Source organism: Typopeltis vanoorti, chromosome 6 (genome assembly GCF_054136105.1).
Source record: "Typopeltis vanoorti isolate ZY-2024b chromosome 6, IOZ_Tvanoo_1.0, whole genome shotgun sequence".
Lineage (NCBI taxonomy): Eukaryota > Metazoa > Arthropoda > Arachnida > Uropygi > Thelyphonidae > Typopeltis > Typopeltis vanoorti.
The window spans coordinates 116,835,791-116,850,320 of record NC_143554.1 but is presented as its reverse complement, the minus strand read 5'-3'; the positions used below and the strand labels follow the sequence as shown (position 1 = coordinate 116,850,320).

The 14,530-nt window shown below is 36.7% G+C and overlaps 1 protein-coding gene across 1 annotated transcript in view; it reads right to left on the bottom strand.

Moving 5' to 3' along the window:
- The window catches only part of LOC150105849 (transmembrane protein 41B-like), a 111,652-nt gene extending 98,600 nt beyond the window's left edge, over positions 1-13,052 (bottom strand). The window contains exon 1 of the mRNA XM_090393624.1: positions 12,927-13,052. Coding sequence (XP_090249750.1) covers positions 12,927-13,026 — 100 coding nt within the window. The 5' untranslated portion in view covers positions 13,027-13,052. The remainder of the gene's footprint in view (positions 1-12,926) is intronic.
- Between the last annotated feature and the right edge of the window lie 1,478 nt (positions 13,053-14,530).

The following is a 14,530-nucleotide window of genomic DNA, read 5'->3' as shown; positions in this document are numbered from 1 at the left end:
AAGAAGATGGATACGAGGTTGAAGATGTGGTTGCAACAACACAAGGTAATGGAATGCATAGGGTTAAGGATGAGACAGGTAGGAATGGAAATCAGAGTCATGATCAGGGAAATGGGAATGGTCAGACGAGAGAGAGGTGTGGTTTAGCAACTAGAATAGAGAATGTTGGTGCTGGTAGAATGGCCTCAGGGACTGTTATGTTTGTACACAAATGTAAGGAGTATTTGAAACAAGAGAGCTGAGTTTGTTGCACTGATTGAGTTGGTATGCCCAAAGATAATTGGAATAAGTAAAACTTGGTTGTCTGAGGAGGACGTGCTGTTGGAAATAGCAATGGAAGGATATACCGTAGTCACCCCTTATCCGTGGGGTTCGTTTATAGTTACAATTATATGTAACTATAAACGAACAATTATATGTAACAATTTATAGTTACATTGAAAAAGTGGATATTAGATCCAACATTATTTCAAAGCCGAATGTTCGTAGAAACTATGAAAGTTTCGTAAGTTGACCTGAGAGCTTACAAGAATACAATCCTCAGCATCTCCAAGTTGCCTTGGCTACTTGAGTCAAGTAGGTAGTGCAAGGTAAGGCAACTCGGAGATGCTGAGGATTGTATTCTCGTAAGATCTCAGGTCAAAATTTCATTCGATACAAACATTCGACTTTGAAATAATGTTGGATCTAATATCCACTTTGCCTATGCAATATTACATTGCTGAAATGAAGCTGTATGGCTCTTTCTTTCAGTAATAGACAATTCGGCTGATCCCAGAGGTAGTACAACACCAGGGCAACTCATTGCAAAAGAGGAGAAAGCTACATGCACCTTGCAGCCTTTCAGAAATCAGGAATATCAGGAATTGAGAGCAGTTCTGAATAGTTCTCGGTTGTCAGATCAACTGTCATGGTATATTACAGTGCTTGTGTTTGAGTAACACTTATTTTACTTAATAATGACCCCAAAGTGCAGGAGTAGTGATGCTGGCAATTTGGATATGCCAATGAGAAGCTGTAAAGTGCTTCCTTTTAAGTGAAAAGGTGAAAGTTCTCGACTTCATAAAACAATAATAATAAAAAAAAACGCATACTGAGGTTGCTAATATTCCATTCACATTCAGATAACTTTTATTACAGTATGTTGTTATAATTGTTCTATTTTATTATTAATTATTGTTGTTAATCTCTTACTGTGCCTAATTTATAAATTAAACTTTATCATAGGTATGTATGTATAGGAAAAAACATAGTATGTGTATGTATGTATGTATATATATATGTATATATATATATATATATATATATAGGGTTCGGTACTATCTGCAGTTTGAGTTATCTGCGGGGTGTCTTGGAATGTATCCCTCGCAGATAAGGGGGACTAATGTATATAATTTTCTGGAAATATAGAAATGTGAAAAAGGGGATGGGGAGTGCTGTTAACAAGTGCAGATGAAATGTGTCCACAAAAAGTGTGGAAGTTAGTGCATGCACAGATTTTTAGTCTGTGTGGTGTGAAGTTGAAATTTACAGGCTAGTATATCTGATAGAATGCTGTTATAGGCAAGGGACTGTAGAGAATACTGATTGTAAAATGTTTAGGTAAATTGGTTAGGCATGTAAAAATAAGGTAATCCTGATGAGAGACTTTAATTACAGGAATATACATTGGAAGGGGGGAGATAGTGTATGGGACAAGGAGAGTGAGATTGTTGAATTTCTGAGAGATAAATATCTTAAGCAGCATGTGACTGAAGTAAATAGAGGCTTTAATGTTTTGGATTTGGTGATAACTTCACAAGATGTAGTTGTTAATGAGGTATTAACACTGCTGCCAGTAAGTGAGAGTGACCATGAGGTTCTTGTAAGGGAAGTGGTAAAAGGAAAGGTAACTGCCAAAAATGGATATATGTGAAAGCATAAAGCAGATGATTATAGGAAGATGTGTAATCAGTTAGTATCAGTATGTTGGGTAGATGAGCTAAGCAGAAATGATGTTAACAGTGCATGGAAATTCATAAGGCAGTATCTGACAAGCAATGTATAACTGCATACTAAGGGTTAGACGGGTGAAGAGTAGGAGTGAAGTGGATGAACAGTGAAATCAAGCAAGTTGTGTTGGAAAAGAAAATGCTAAGGAGGAGGTACAAGGCAGTTGGTGGTGATTGAATTCAGGAAGTGTATAAAATGCAGGTTAGGAACAGAATACAGGATTGGTTTGATGGACATAGCATTTTTTTTTATTATGGTGAGCATAGATTTGTAAAGGGTAGGTCCAATTTTAGCAGTTTACTTGCATTTTATGATAAGGTAATGAGTGTGTTAGATAAGGGAGAATCATATACAATGATATTCTTTGTATATGATTCATATACAAAGAATATTCAAATATTCATATATTCTTTGTATATGATTTTTGTCAAACATTTTTGCAAATTCCATTTGCAAAAGTGTTTGACAGATTACCACATAAGTTGGTGTACAAGCTACAGAGGATGGGAATAGATAGTATATTATTAGATGGATCAGGGATCGATTCTCTGGGAACGATACCAGCAAGTTGTGTATGATGGAGCAGTGTCTCAAAAAAAAGGAGGGTAACCAGTGGCATGTCCCAGCGTTGTGTCTTGGGCCCCCTGCTGAGGGTAACCAGTGGCATGTCCCAGGGTTGTGTTCTTGGGCCCCCTGCTGTTTACCTTGTTTGTAAATGATATATTATGTGAACTAACTGGGGATCTTCAGTTGTTTGCTGATGATGCAAAACTGAGGAGAATTATAAGTGGCACTGCTGATGTTAATTCCCTTCAGAAGGATTTGAATAGACTTTTGACTTGACTTGGACAAAGGAATGGGGTTGTAGTTTTAATATTAATAAGTGCAAAGTGTTTCATTGTGGAGTGCAGAAATATGACTCTACTATACTGATAGTGCCATACTGCAGGAATTGGATGAGATTCGTGATTTGGGAATGATTGTTGACAGTAGACCGAAGTGTAGAGGGCATATTGCAAGTGTTGCAAAGGCTGCACATCATAGTGCTACTATGATAAGTTCTCTAATGTGTAGGGATAAGGAAGTGTCACTGTATAAAGCATTGGTCAGACCACACTTGGACTATTGTGTGCTCAAATTTGGTCGCCTGGTTTTCAGTGTGATGTGGAAACATTGGAGAGGGTCCAGAGATGAGTGACTAAGACAATATCAGGACTTTGGAATGATGGCCATGAAGAGAGGTTGAAGAAATGTGGATTGCAGTGTTTGGTGGATAGGAGGAAAATAGGTGATATGATAGAGACATTTAAGTTAGTGAGAGGATGTTACTGGATTAGTCCAGATGGAATTATTAAAAGAGTAGAAGGCAAGAGGGGAAAAACCAGAGGCCATCCCTGGAAGTTATGTACAAATGTGGTGAGAGGAGTAATTTTTTACATGGAGAATTGTCAGTGAATGAACCTCCTACGATGAGTCTGTTGACTCCATGGAGGGTGCAATAATAATAATGATATAATTTTTCTTATTACCAGATTCGTATTAACAATTTTTTCCAAATTAACCTTTCCATTCATCAGGATTTACAATATTTTCTGATATTACATTTCACTCTTCTAAGGCCCTAATATTATTACAGGCACCTGCCTAGAGTCTGAAGACTTGTTGTAGGAGACCCATGTTAATCATTAATCATAACAATACATCATACATCTCAGTTATACTCATTTTTATCAGTTATGTCCTCAAAATGTAAATTATCAGCTATTTTGCCTTCAAATGATACAATTACAAGTAACAAATTCTTTACAAATGCATGATCATAAACAACTCATTCATTGTCAGATAACTTAAAACTACTACTACTACTAGTAAATCATTCCAATCATTTACTACTAAGCAAAAACGCTAATTGCACAAGCTTACACAGCTTCCAGGTTAACACCTAATTCTCTCTGCTACTCATTATGCATTGCAATTTTTCTTTCGGATCAATCTAGAACTCCTTCTCCTCTAGTAAATAAGTTTCTATCACTTCTCTTTTCTGCCTGTCAACTAAACTTTACAACTTACGGCAGGACTGGACTTGGCCAAAAATTATAGACATCAGTGAGACCTGGTCGACTGAAAATGAAAGGGTATTGTATTTTCAGGGAGGATACAGGGAACAGGACAGGAGGGTGAGGTGTTGCTGATGATAGCTGAAGAATTATAATCAACAAAATTAGAAGTGAAAGAGGATTTTCGGTCTGAGAGAGAGATAGTTCATTTGAGGCTGTCTTGTGTGAGACAGAGAAACAAATAGGACAAAATACACTGTTGGGTGCTGCAATAGACTACGGGGTCCACAGGAAGATCTGGATGCCATGTATCGGCAGATTAGCATAATGCATATATGCCAAACAATTATTATGGGGACTTAAACTATGGGGCACATCGATTGTGTAAAATCTCGATGTAGCTTAAAAATACCAAAGTGCTTTACATTGATTTTTTACATAGGTCAAGTCCAATGAGAACTGTAAATAACCTTGTTTGTTTCTATGTATATTTTGCAATATTAATGTAGTTAACCCTGTGGGAAGTGAATGTATTTACTGCTTTAACGTCAAAAACAAAGGCAATGCTTTCCCAGGGGAACTTTGTATATGTATATAGTTATGTGTAAGAGCACAGGAAAGGTTGTTTACTAGTTTTGTATATAAGAGTTGCTTACTGCGCTAACACCTTTAAAGATAGTATCTAAGAGTGCCGCTAGGTTTAGAGAAGTTTCCGTGGCCCCGAAAGGAGAAGCAAAGTATCAAAGAGTTCTGCTAGTTTTAGAGACAGGTTTCGGAGGAGAACAAAGAGCGGGTTAAACTTAAAAGAAGATAAAAGAGTCAAGCCGAATTCTTCAGGGTTTACTACCCTTAGTGCAAGGTTCCGAGATCGCAGAATAAAAAGGGACTGAGCCAAGCATAAGGGGCTTCCCAGTTCCAGTCGCCAGAAGAGAGGAGCTTCCAGGCCAGAGGGAGGGCTTCCAGATGTTGCTGAAGAAGGAAAGGCTTCCATACGCCAGAGAGGGATCCCGGTTGAGAATTGGCAGCAGTTTCAGTTTCTTGGAGGTGGCAGTCGTCCAGGCATTTCCGGCGAGCCAAAGCAGAGGAGAAAAGGCAATATAAATTACCCGAGGCAGCTTCGCTTGGAAGTTTTTTTTCCCGCCGTGGGAGAACAATCTTTTGCCGGTCGCAGTCCACAGTCCACTATTTTACCGATGAGATATTACTGAAGCAAGACATTACTGAGGAAGCTCAAGATCTGAGATGAAAGAAATATCATAAGACTGTAGTGAAAGACTTTTGACTGAATGTGCGATGCAGAGTTTTTTTTGTAAGTCTTTCTATAACCTACACTCATAGTAGGTTATAGAAAGACTTTTAAGAAATTGTTCAATAGTAGTAAGAAATGTCATTAAGAGAATCGATTGGCATATTAGAAGTTGATATAAAAATTGTAAGGATAACTTAACAGAGAGTTAGCTAACCTCTTTGCAAGTAACCTAGAAGTTTATAAACTCAATAAAAGTTGAATTTGTAAGCGGGGAGTAAATAAGATTGTGAGTTAGAGAAGTTAATTAGTGTTAAAATAAATAGGTTATAATTTATGCTAAAGATTTTATAAATGGAGAGAGAAAGTAATCTCCCTATTGTTTAATTCATGTAAAATTTGTAAATAAATGTGAATTATTTGTTAAAAGAGTGCTGCCTGATCTTTTATTTTACAACTGCACTGTTCTTAAATAAATCGGACTTGTGAGCGGGAAATAATATAAGGCAGTAAAAACTGCAGTTCAGTTACTTATGAACCACGACTATTAAAGTAAACATTGATAAAAGAAACTTTGCTCATGAGAGAGAGGGAAATCTACTGGAAGTTTTATTTAGTCTTATGCCAATGAAATGATATATTGGTGGCGCAGTCCGACAAAATAAATTTCCAGTATTCATAGTCATTCGACTAGTAAATACGGAAAGTGGATAATCATAGTATGCAGTAGAATAAATGAGAAAGGATAAGAGAGAAAAAGTGCATTAGAGTAAAGCTATAAAGAATTAGGCATAGATAAAGATAGAGATATTACATATATAGGCAGAAAAAATAATATACCTTTACAATGGTGCAGACAGTAGAAGATATTACAATTGGAGGTAGGAAAAGGGGAGATGGCAAAATGGAAGTGAGTTTTATACAGTTGCTAAGGGATAATTACATGAAACCACATGTTATAGAGGGGGGAGAATGATAATAGCATCAGAAAATATATCCATAACTGAGGTAGGCACTGCTCCCAAATGGGAAGAGTGACCTGTCTTGTTCTGGAAGTTGCCATACATGGAACTGTCTGTCAAGAAGGGGGTTTATGTTCAACTATAAGACTGTTGATTATAAGAGACTCAGGAGTCATCTTAGAACAGTGCCATAGCTTGAGAACCCACAAGGAAAGAAAGTCAGTACTGCATAGCAAGTAGTCAGAGATTGCGCGAGAGTAGCAGTATCAGACTGCATACCTAAGGTCAGGAGGATAAACCAAGATGGAATTAAGGGGATGAGTAGGGATATCAAGCAAGAGGTGTAAAAAAAGAAAACATTATGGAGAAAATACAAAGAAAAAAGTGATCAGCATACTCATGAGCAGTACAAATTGTAAGCAAGAAGGGTTACTAATATAGTAAGAAAGGCTAAATCAGACCATGAGAAAGAATTAGCTAAAAAGGTCAAAGTTAACCAAAAGAGTTTTTTCGTTATGTAGCAAGTAAGAGGAAAAATGACTATGGTAGGACGACTTTGAGCCTCCATAGATCAGTCAGTATAGACAAAGCCATTTCCTCGGAAAGCCCTGGGGTTCAATTCCTGTCAGTGATGTGAGGAACCATTATCTGGTCTCTTTCAACTAAAGGTGATCTCATACAGAGGTAGGAGTTCTTTTCACCCAGAAACTCAGGCTTTTCGTCTCCCAGGACAGGCAAACCGGCCCCCCCCTAGGAGGTGGTTTGCCTGTCCTGGAGGATTTTGTGTTTCCTAGGAGGAACCTGTCATGATGAGTCTTGATAGACTGTGTTTCATAGGAAGGGCCTCCCGCGATGAGTCTTTTGACTCCATGGAGGCCTGAATAATAATAATAAAAACTATTACAAAAGTTGGAGCATATGGGCATGGATGGGTGGATTGGGAGTTGGCTGAAAGACAGACACCAGAGAGGAGTATATGGTGGAATGAAATCTAGGAGAATGATGATGACTAGTGGAGTACCTCAGGGTTTGGTACTAGGGCCACTATTCTTTTATCTGTATATCAACGACATACAAATGAAAGATTTAAGAGGGGATATTCAGGTATATGCTGATGATGCAAAACTGGGGAGAGCAATATTATTATATTTGGCACTTGGGCAAAGGATAATGATTATCAATTTAATATTGCAAAATGTAAGGTTATGCACTTTGGATTGAAAAGGTTGCATATCATGTATCATATTGATGATATTGGATTGCAGGAAATTGATGAGACTAGGGACTTGGAGATAATAATGGACAAAGGGGTGTATTGCAAAAGTTGATAAAATAGCTCAAAGGATTTACTTGGATGTTGAAAAACAACAGGAATAGATAAGGAAGTTATTATCCCTCTTTATAAGGCTATGATTCGGCCACACCTTGACTATTGTGCACATATTTGGTCATCTGGGTTTTCTCGGGAGACTAGGAGGGGGTAGAGAGGATTCTGAGACAAGTGACCAAGATGGTTACAGGTCTGTGCAATACTCCCTACGAGGATATGTTGAAGGTTTGTGGGTTACAAGTTTAGCTGATAAGCAGAAAAGAGGGGAACATGATAAAAATGTTTTAAGATATTAAAAGGAGTTTTATAAAATTGATGCAAGTGAGAATTTTCAAAATATGATAAATGGGGTGTGAGGACCAGATTTTTTGCATGAAGAGTGGCAAGTGAGAGGAACGGATCGCCAGAATTGGTAATTCTGGCAATGCGAGTTCCCTGATAGTTAATGGATTCAAGGAGAGGTATGATAGGATATGTGTGTATAATGGTTAATTTGGGTTTTCTATGATGAGTTTCCAGACTCCATAGAGATACCATAAAATAATAATAATAATATATCATGTGGCCTATGCCGGATATGAATGCAGGTCCCAAATTTCTGGGGACAAAAAACTTCCTAGAAATTTTGCAAACAAAAAAAATTCATTTTTTTCTGAGGGTGCATATGTTCATAACATATTTTGGATTGGAAAAAAAAAATTACGGAAGTATATTAAATCTTTTACATGTTACAAGATGCAAGAATTAAACAATTAACTTAGTCTTACTCGTTTTTCAGCAAAGTCAGTTATGTCCTCAAAATTTAAATTATTAGCTATTTTGTTTTCAATCAATAAAATTACAAGTGACAACAAACATTCTTGACAAATGCAAGATCATAAATCATTTTTCACAACACATATATATAAAACAGCAGTTAATGACAAAAGCCTGACAATGCCAATGCGAGTCAGAGCTCTTCATAACTTCATTGTGCACTCTAACCCAAATGACTAATTACCACTGCAGGAATCTCCCAATTTAAAAATGCCTGTGCATTTGCTTTGTAAAAAAATTACCTAATTTAATGCAATGAAAAGAGCCCCCATAGTTCAGTCAGTATAGACAAAGCCATGGGGGCGATTCCCATGAGTGATGTAAGCCTTCATCTGGTCTCATACGGAGGTAGGGGTTTTTTTTCACCCAGAAACTCGGGCTTTTCATTCCCCAAAACAAGCAAACCGGCCCTGTGAACACACATGGATTACAGTCATGAATACGTCCCAGCTATATGCCGGTCCTGAGCCCAGATAAAATGGGGGGGGGGAGCAATGGTGAACTATCCTGTAAAAATCTCACCAGGAATACTTTATGGGCAAAACCTATAAAGTTGCCTATGGTTGGAAACAACTGAAAAGGGAAAAAATCTTGGTGCAGAACATAAATATAAAAAAAATATTAATTTTTTATATTTATGTTCTGCCCCAAGCAGAGGGCCCAGTGAAATTGCACAGGTCATACCTATGAAGCAAGCTCTAATCGATACACAGCCTCAATTTATCCTCCGCACAACTTCCACAGACCTGTCACTATTTTTGTCGCTTACTCTCTAGATTCTCTACTTTACTATATCATCCCACAAGAAATCCAGGTGACCAAATCTGTGCAGAGTAGTCAAGATATGGCCATATACTTATCAGTGTTTTTCTATAAAAAATAAAATTACATAATAACCACAGTAATATCTGAAAGTACAGATATTCTGTACTGAAAATAACAGTACATCCTCAGCATGTAGAAACAAGCAAATCAAAAAACAGGAATACAATGCTAAACAATAATCGGTTTACCAATTCAACAACAGTTACTCCGAGCTAAAAATCAAAATTAATAAATATTATTAATAGTAATTTTGATTTCTAGCTCATGACAATCATTTTTAATTGGTAAACCGATTGCTGTATGCATCTTGTATTCCTGTTCTTTGATATGCTTGTTTCTACATACTGATGCTGTACTGTTATTTTCAGTACAAAATATCTGTACTTTCATTATAAAGTTTATTAATGTGGTTATTGTGTAATTTTGTTGTTTATAGTTATGCCACAGGTACCTTTAAAGATTAGTATTTTCTATATTCACTATCATCTCCCAAATCCCCAGCTTTAATTTCCTACAAGCTTATAACAATGTAATTTTTATACTGAACCTTACATTTTGCCACATTTAAACTGACAACCATTATTCTTTTATTCTGCCAATTTATTTTAATTATTCTGCAGGACCTGTACATCACCTTTATCAACTACTTGAGTTTACATAATCTGTGAACAGCTGAATGCTTTTACTCTAAATCATTCAATATATCACTAATATACAAATAAAACAGAAATGACCCTAGTACAGAGCCCTGAGACACTCCATTAATCAGCTTCGTTCTCTTGGATTCTATTCTTGAGATATCACTGTAATGTGCAAAAGACTACTAGGTGTCCTTGAATTGGCTGTTCGACAAAAATGAGGTAACAGAAACAGAGTGAAAAGAAGGGAAAGGGAAAAATTATGCCACGCAAAGAAGAATCCAAGTCGGTGGTGACCAACTGTCGGTCGGTGTATATATAGTGGGTGTAATGATGGTGTTAGAGAGGCTGATTAAAAACAGAATATAAATATAATTTTTTGAAAACGTAACATGGGATCTTTTAAGGAGATGTCCTGCTTCCATAACTTGGGTATATTTGATAACAGGATGACTAGTGTACTGGACTTAGAGGATGTTTATATGGTAATTTTTCTGGATTTCATTAAAGCACTGAAGAGAGAGACAGAGTACCACTTCCCCTGTATAAGACATTAATCAAGTCCCATTTAGATATAGTCTAATGAATAGATATAGTCACCTGGTTACACAGAGGAATTACTGCACAGGGTAATAGGCAATGGGAAAAAGAAAGGTTATCCCAAGAAACTCTGCAGGTCAGGTAAGAACAGTGAAAAGATTTTTTTTGCATATTTTTTTGCACGAAGAATGCTCAAACAATGAATGTTTTCATAGCACGGTGTAATAATTTTCTTCATTTAATGTGAAGATACAAGGGATAAGTAATACTATTTATTTAAAGTCATATTTCAGCCTGAACATTACAGGCCATCATCAGTGGTGACAATAGGTAATTACAAAGTGGAACGCATACAATCGATTGATTGGAAAAAGTAAGAGCTGTGAGTGGAGAGTGACATTATACATAAAATGCAATGGTATAACTGAGGAAATATTGCAATACTGATAACTCATTAGCTATTAATATATAAAAAAATTTAAAAAAAAAATATTGATGTGTGATTAAAATAAGACTTTCCCATATTTTAGATAGAGGAAGGAGTCATTCCGGTTTTAGTTTGGATGGTGAAGCAAGGCCTCAGCACTTTCTTTAAATAAGAGTTCAAATTTATATAGACATCAATGAAGTAAGCATGTTTCAGACCATAGGATGTTGTGGTCCATATCTATTCCATGCTGTGCTAAACCAAATTTTTCAGATTTACTGTTGCTAATGTAAGATTAGTGTTCATGTAGTCTCTTTTCTACAGAGCATCCAGTTTGTCCAAAGTAAGAACGATGACAGCCACAAAGAACTTGGCAGACACCAGGGGAGATAGAGGAGACCGTTTATCTTTTGAAGATGAAAACCACATTGATAATTTGTTGTCAGGAAGAAAAGTAGCCACAAAACTGTATTCAAGAATTCTAGAAATAGGTTCTGAGTTGCCAGAAATGTAAGGAATTGGAAGAACTCAAAGTACTGTTTCTTTGTTATTTGAACTAAGATTATAGGAATTAAAAAGCTGTTGCTTGGTCCTTTATTACTTATACCTTGTGTTTTTTTCACGTTAATTGAGGAAGCCTCTCGTGGCACAAGTATCTCTTAAACAACAATGTATGATAGTTAGTGTCTGGCCTCTTACAATGAGTCTTCTGACTCCATGGAGGCCTGGAAAATAACATCCTTAACTTGTCACTTTTATTATCTGGTTCCTTTTGTGTATTCCTTTCTCCATTTCTAAGCTTTCTCAAATAGCCTCCAGAACATTTTCTTACTGCCATGTTTTTACTTCTGTACATTTTCAAAAGACTTCCCATGACAGTTTAGCTATTTTTATCCACCTTTCTCTGTATTCTCTAACATCACGACTTATTAGTCATAACTTTTTATCTTTATATCAAAATTGTGTTTCTTAAAAGAGTTCACTACAAACGTTTATACAAGACGATATAATGTACTTAGAAGCACATCTCAATTTGGTGTATTTTAGTATTAGCATTATTTTTTTTTTCTAGGCCACCATGGAGTCAAAAACCTCATCATGAGGAGCAAAACACTCCACAGACTATGATGCATACCATGCATAAATTTATCTTAAAAAAAATTTAAGTACTTCAATTCCTGCTGTTTATATTCATTTTACAAAACTTTTTTTTTTGAAGTGACAATTGACAAGTACCTCCACAGCACAATTGGAAAAATGGGCCATTGGATTCTTTGAATGGAAAAAGACTTCAGTTTGATTAATCATTGTGATGAGAGGAGACTTTAAATGGATCAAGGTAAGTCAGGCCATTTCATATGGAGGTAGCAGGGCTTCTCCCAGAAACTCACGTTTTTCATCCTGCACACACAGGTAAAGTAGCCAGAGAACACAGGCAATTATTGGATAAAAAATATTATTGGTCAACCAGATGCCATTATGTAGATAGATGATTAAGTAGTTGCAATCCCTTCGCAATGAGTGCTTAGAGGTGTTGCATAATAATAATTATCTCCCCTCCATCACTGAGCAAAATTATCCCAATTCATCTTTTGGTATATTTGTAACCATAGACGTCTAAAAAAAGTTCAGTTCTTAAACTATGTCCTAAAATATAAAAAATCCACCTGCACTAGTTATTTTATAGTATTTATTATTGCTTTATAATGTACACTGACACTCCGAATAGCTGTGTTGCTGCTTTATCATTTTTATTTCAGTATTTGTAAATTAGTATAATTACTGTAAGGCAAGAATAAATTAGAAGTCTTCTATTCATTATTAGACGTGGACTTTAGTCAACATGTATATAATAAATAAACAATAATTTATCCTGAGAATTAAAGGAAGCATTGATTTTGTATGCCGATTCATAATCAACGATATATTACACATCAAACTCACAGATAAGAGTTTGCTACCGGACACAAGGAAAAGTTAACAGTAATAATAATTAACCGTCTTTGCCAATACGCAATATTTACTACGGTCAAAAAAGTACGCATTAATGAGAAAATACTTAATGGAAAATGAACTACATCAAAAAACACTACCTGTGATACCTGTAGATAATTTAACGCAGTCACCATTTCCTCTAAATAACAAACCATCTTTCAACTGTGTACCATCTTTAAAAACTAAGTTACTAGACATGTTTATGCCAATCAACGACACCAGAAAACCACACTTCCTAAGAAGTAAACACACATCCATCAAGCGGCAAAGGTCGACGCCAGATTGCAAACTTTTGTTAAAAAAATACTAGATAGATGTAAATAGCATGAGAATAATAAAATTAAAAGCCATCATCATTATTATCATTATTCACACAATCGAAACACGCAGACAAAACAAATATTATTCACAATATTTTGGTGATGTAATAAATGCTATCCGGGTGGGAGAATGAGTACGATATTTAAGGTGTTGGACATGAGGAAGCAACGAACGAGAGAGTTAGTTGTGATTGTAAGGACGAATGATCTAATTGGACATAACAAGGATGTGAGGACAAATATCAGGAGGCTATTGAGAAGAGTGAAAGATAACAGTGTAGTAGGAAAGGTTGTCAGTGTGTTACCTAGGTATGATGATGATAATTAGTTGTGATGGAGAGCCAAAATCATGAATGGTATGTTGACGGAGCTGTGTGAGGAGAGGGAGTGGAGTTTGTGGATGTATGGCATGTGTTTGAGGGAAGAATGAAATTAAACAGGCGTGATGGGTTGCATTTAAATCGCTTTGGAGTGAGTGTGCTGGAGATGACAGGGGTGCGCCAGTAGTGTCCGGCGCCTGTGTGCAAAACTTTAGTTGGCGCCCCTATCCCCCCCCCTCCAATAAAAAATCACTTTAAAAAAACGTTTTTTTTTTAAAAAGTATTTCCTCCTCTTTGGCGCCTTTACTATCCTGGCGCCAGTGTGCGTAGCACATATTGCACATATGGCCAGCGCGCCCCTGTTGGATGAAAGTACAGTGCGCGATGCGTGCCAGAGATCAGAAGGAAGAGATGAAGAGAAAAATCAGGAGACTGGTACTGAAGAGACAGCAGTGCTTGGCAGTCGAAACAGTAGTAGTGTGAGAGAGGAAGAGAGAACGATAACTTGATAACTGATGTGACTTGATGGATATCAATCCCATGGATTCTGATCCCTTCATCGCTATGGAATAGACTTATATTAGAGGTTAGCGAGCACCTGGCTCACCCTAATTAGGGCTGTACGGGGAACCTGAACCGAAGAGCAGAGCAGCTTTCGGGCGCTTATTTTTCCACCTATTGTGTTGGTCATAATTAGATGACTCTTGAATGAGTTGATTGGGATGAGCAGCTGCTTTGGAAAAATAAGCAGCGGCAATATTATGGAGAAACGTGGGAATATCTGTAATATCGGCATCGCGATGTAAGAGAGCATTTCTGACAAACCACGGAGGGTTAAAAATCATACGGAGGCACTTGTTTTGAATAACTTGTAGCTTTTTGATGTTGGTGGGGGAAGTGTGACCCCAGGGCGGCGATCCGTATGTTAAAGAGGGTCTGATAATTATTTTGTAGATCTGTAATTTGTTTTCAATGCTGACTTGACTTCTTCGATTGAGGAGAGAATAGAGTTGCACAATTGCAGAGTTTGCTTTTTTGCATGCATAATCTATCTGGGAGTTG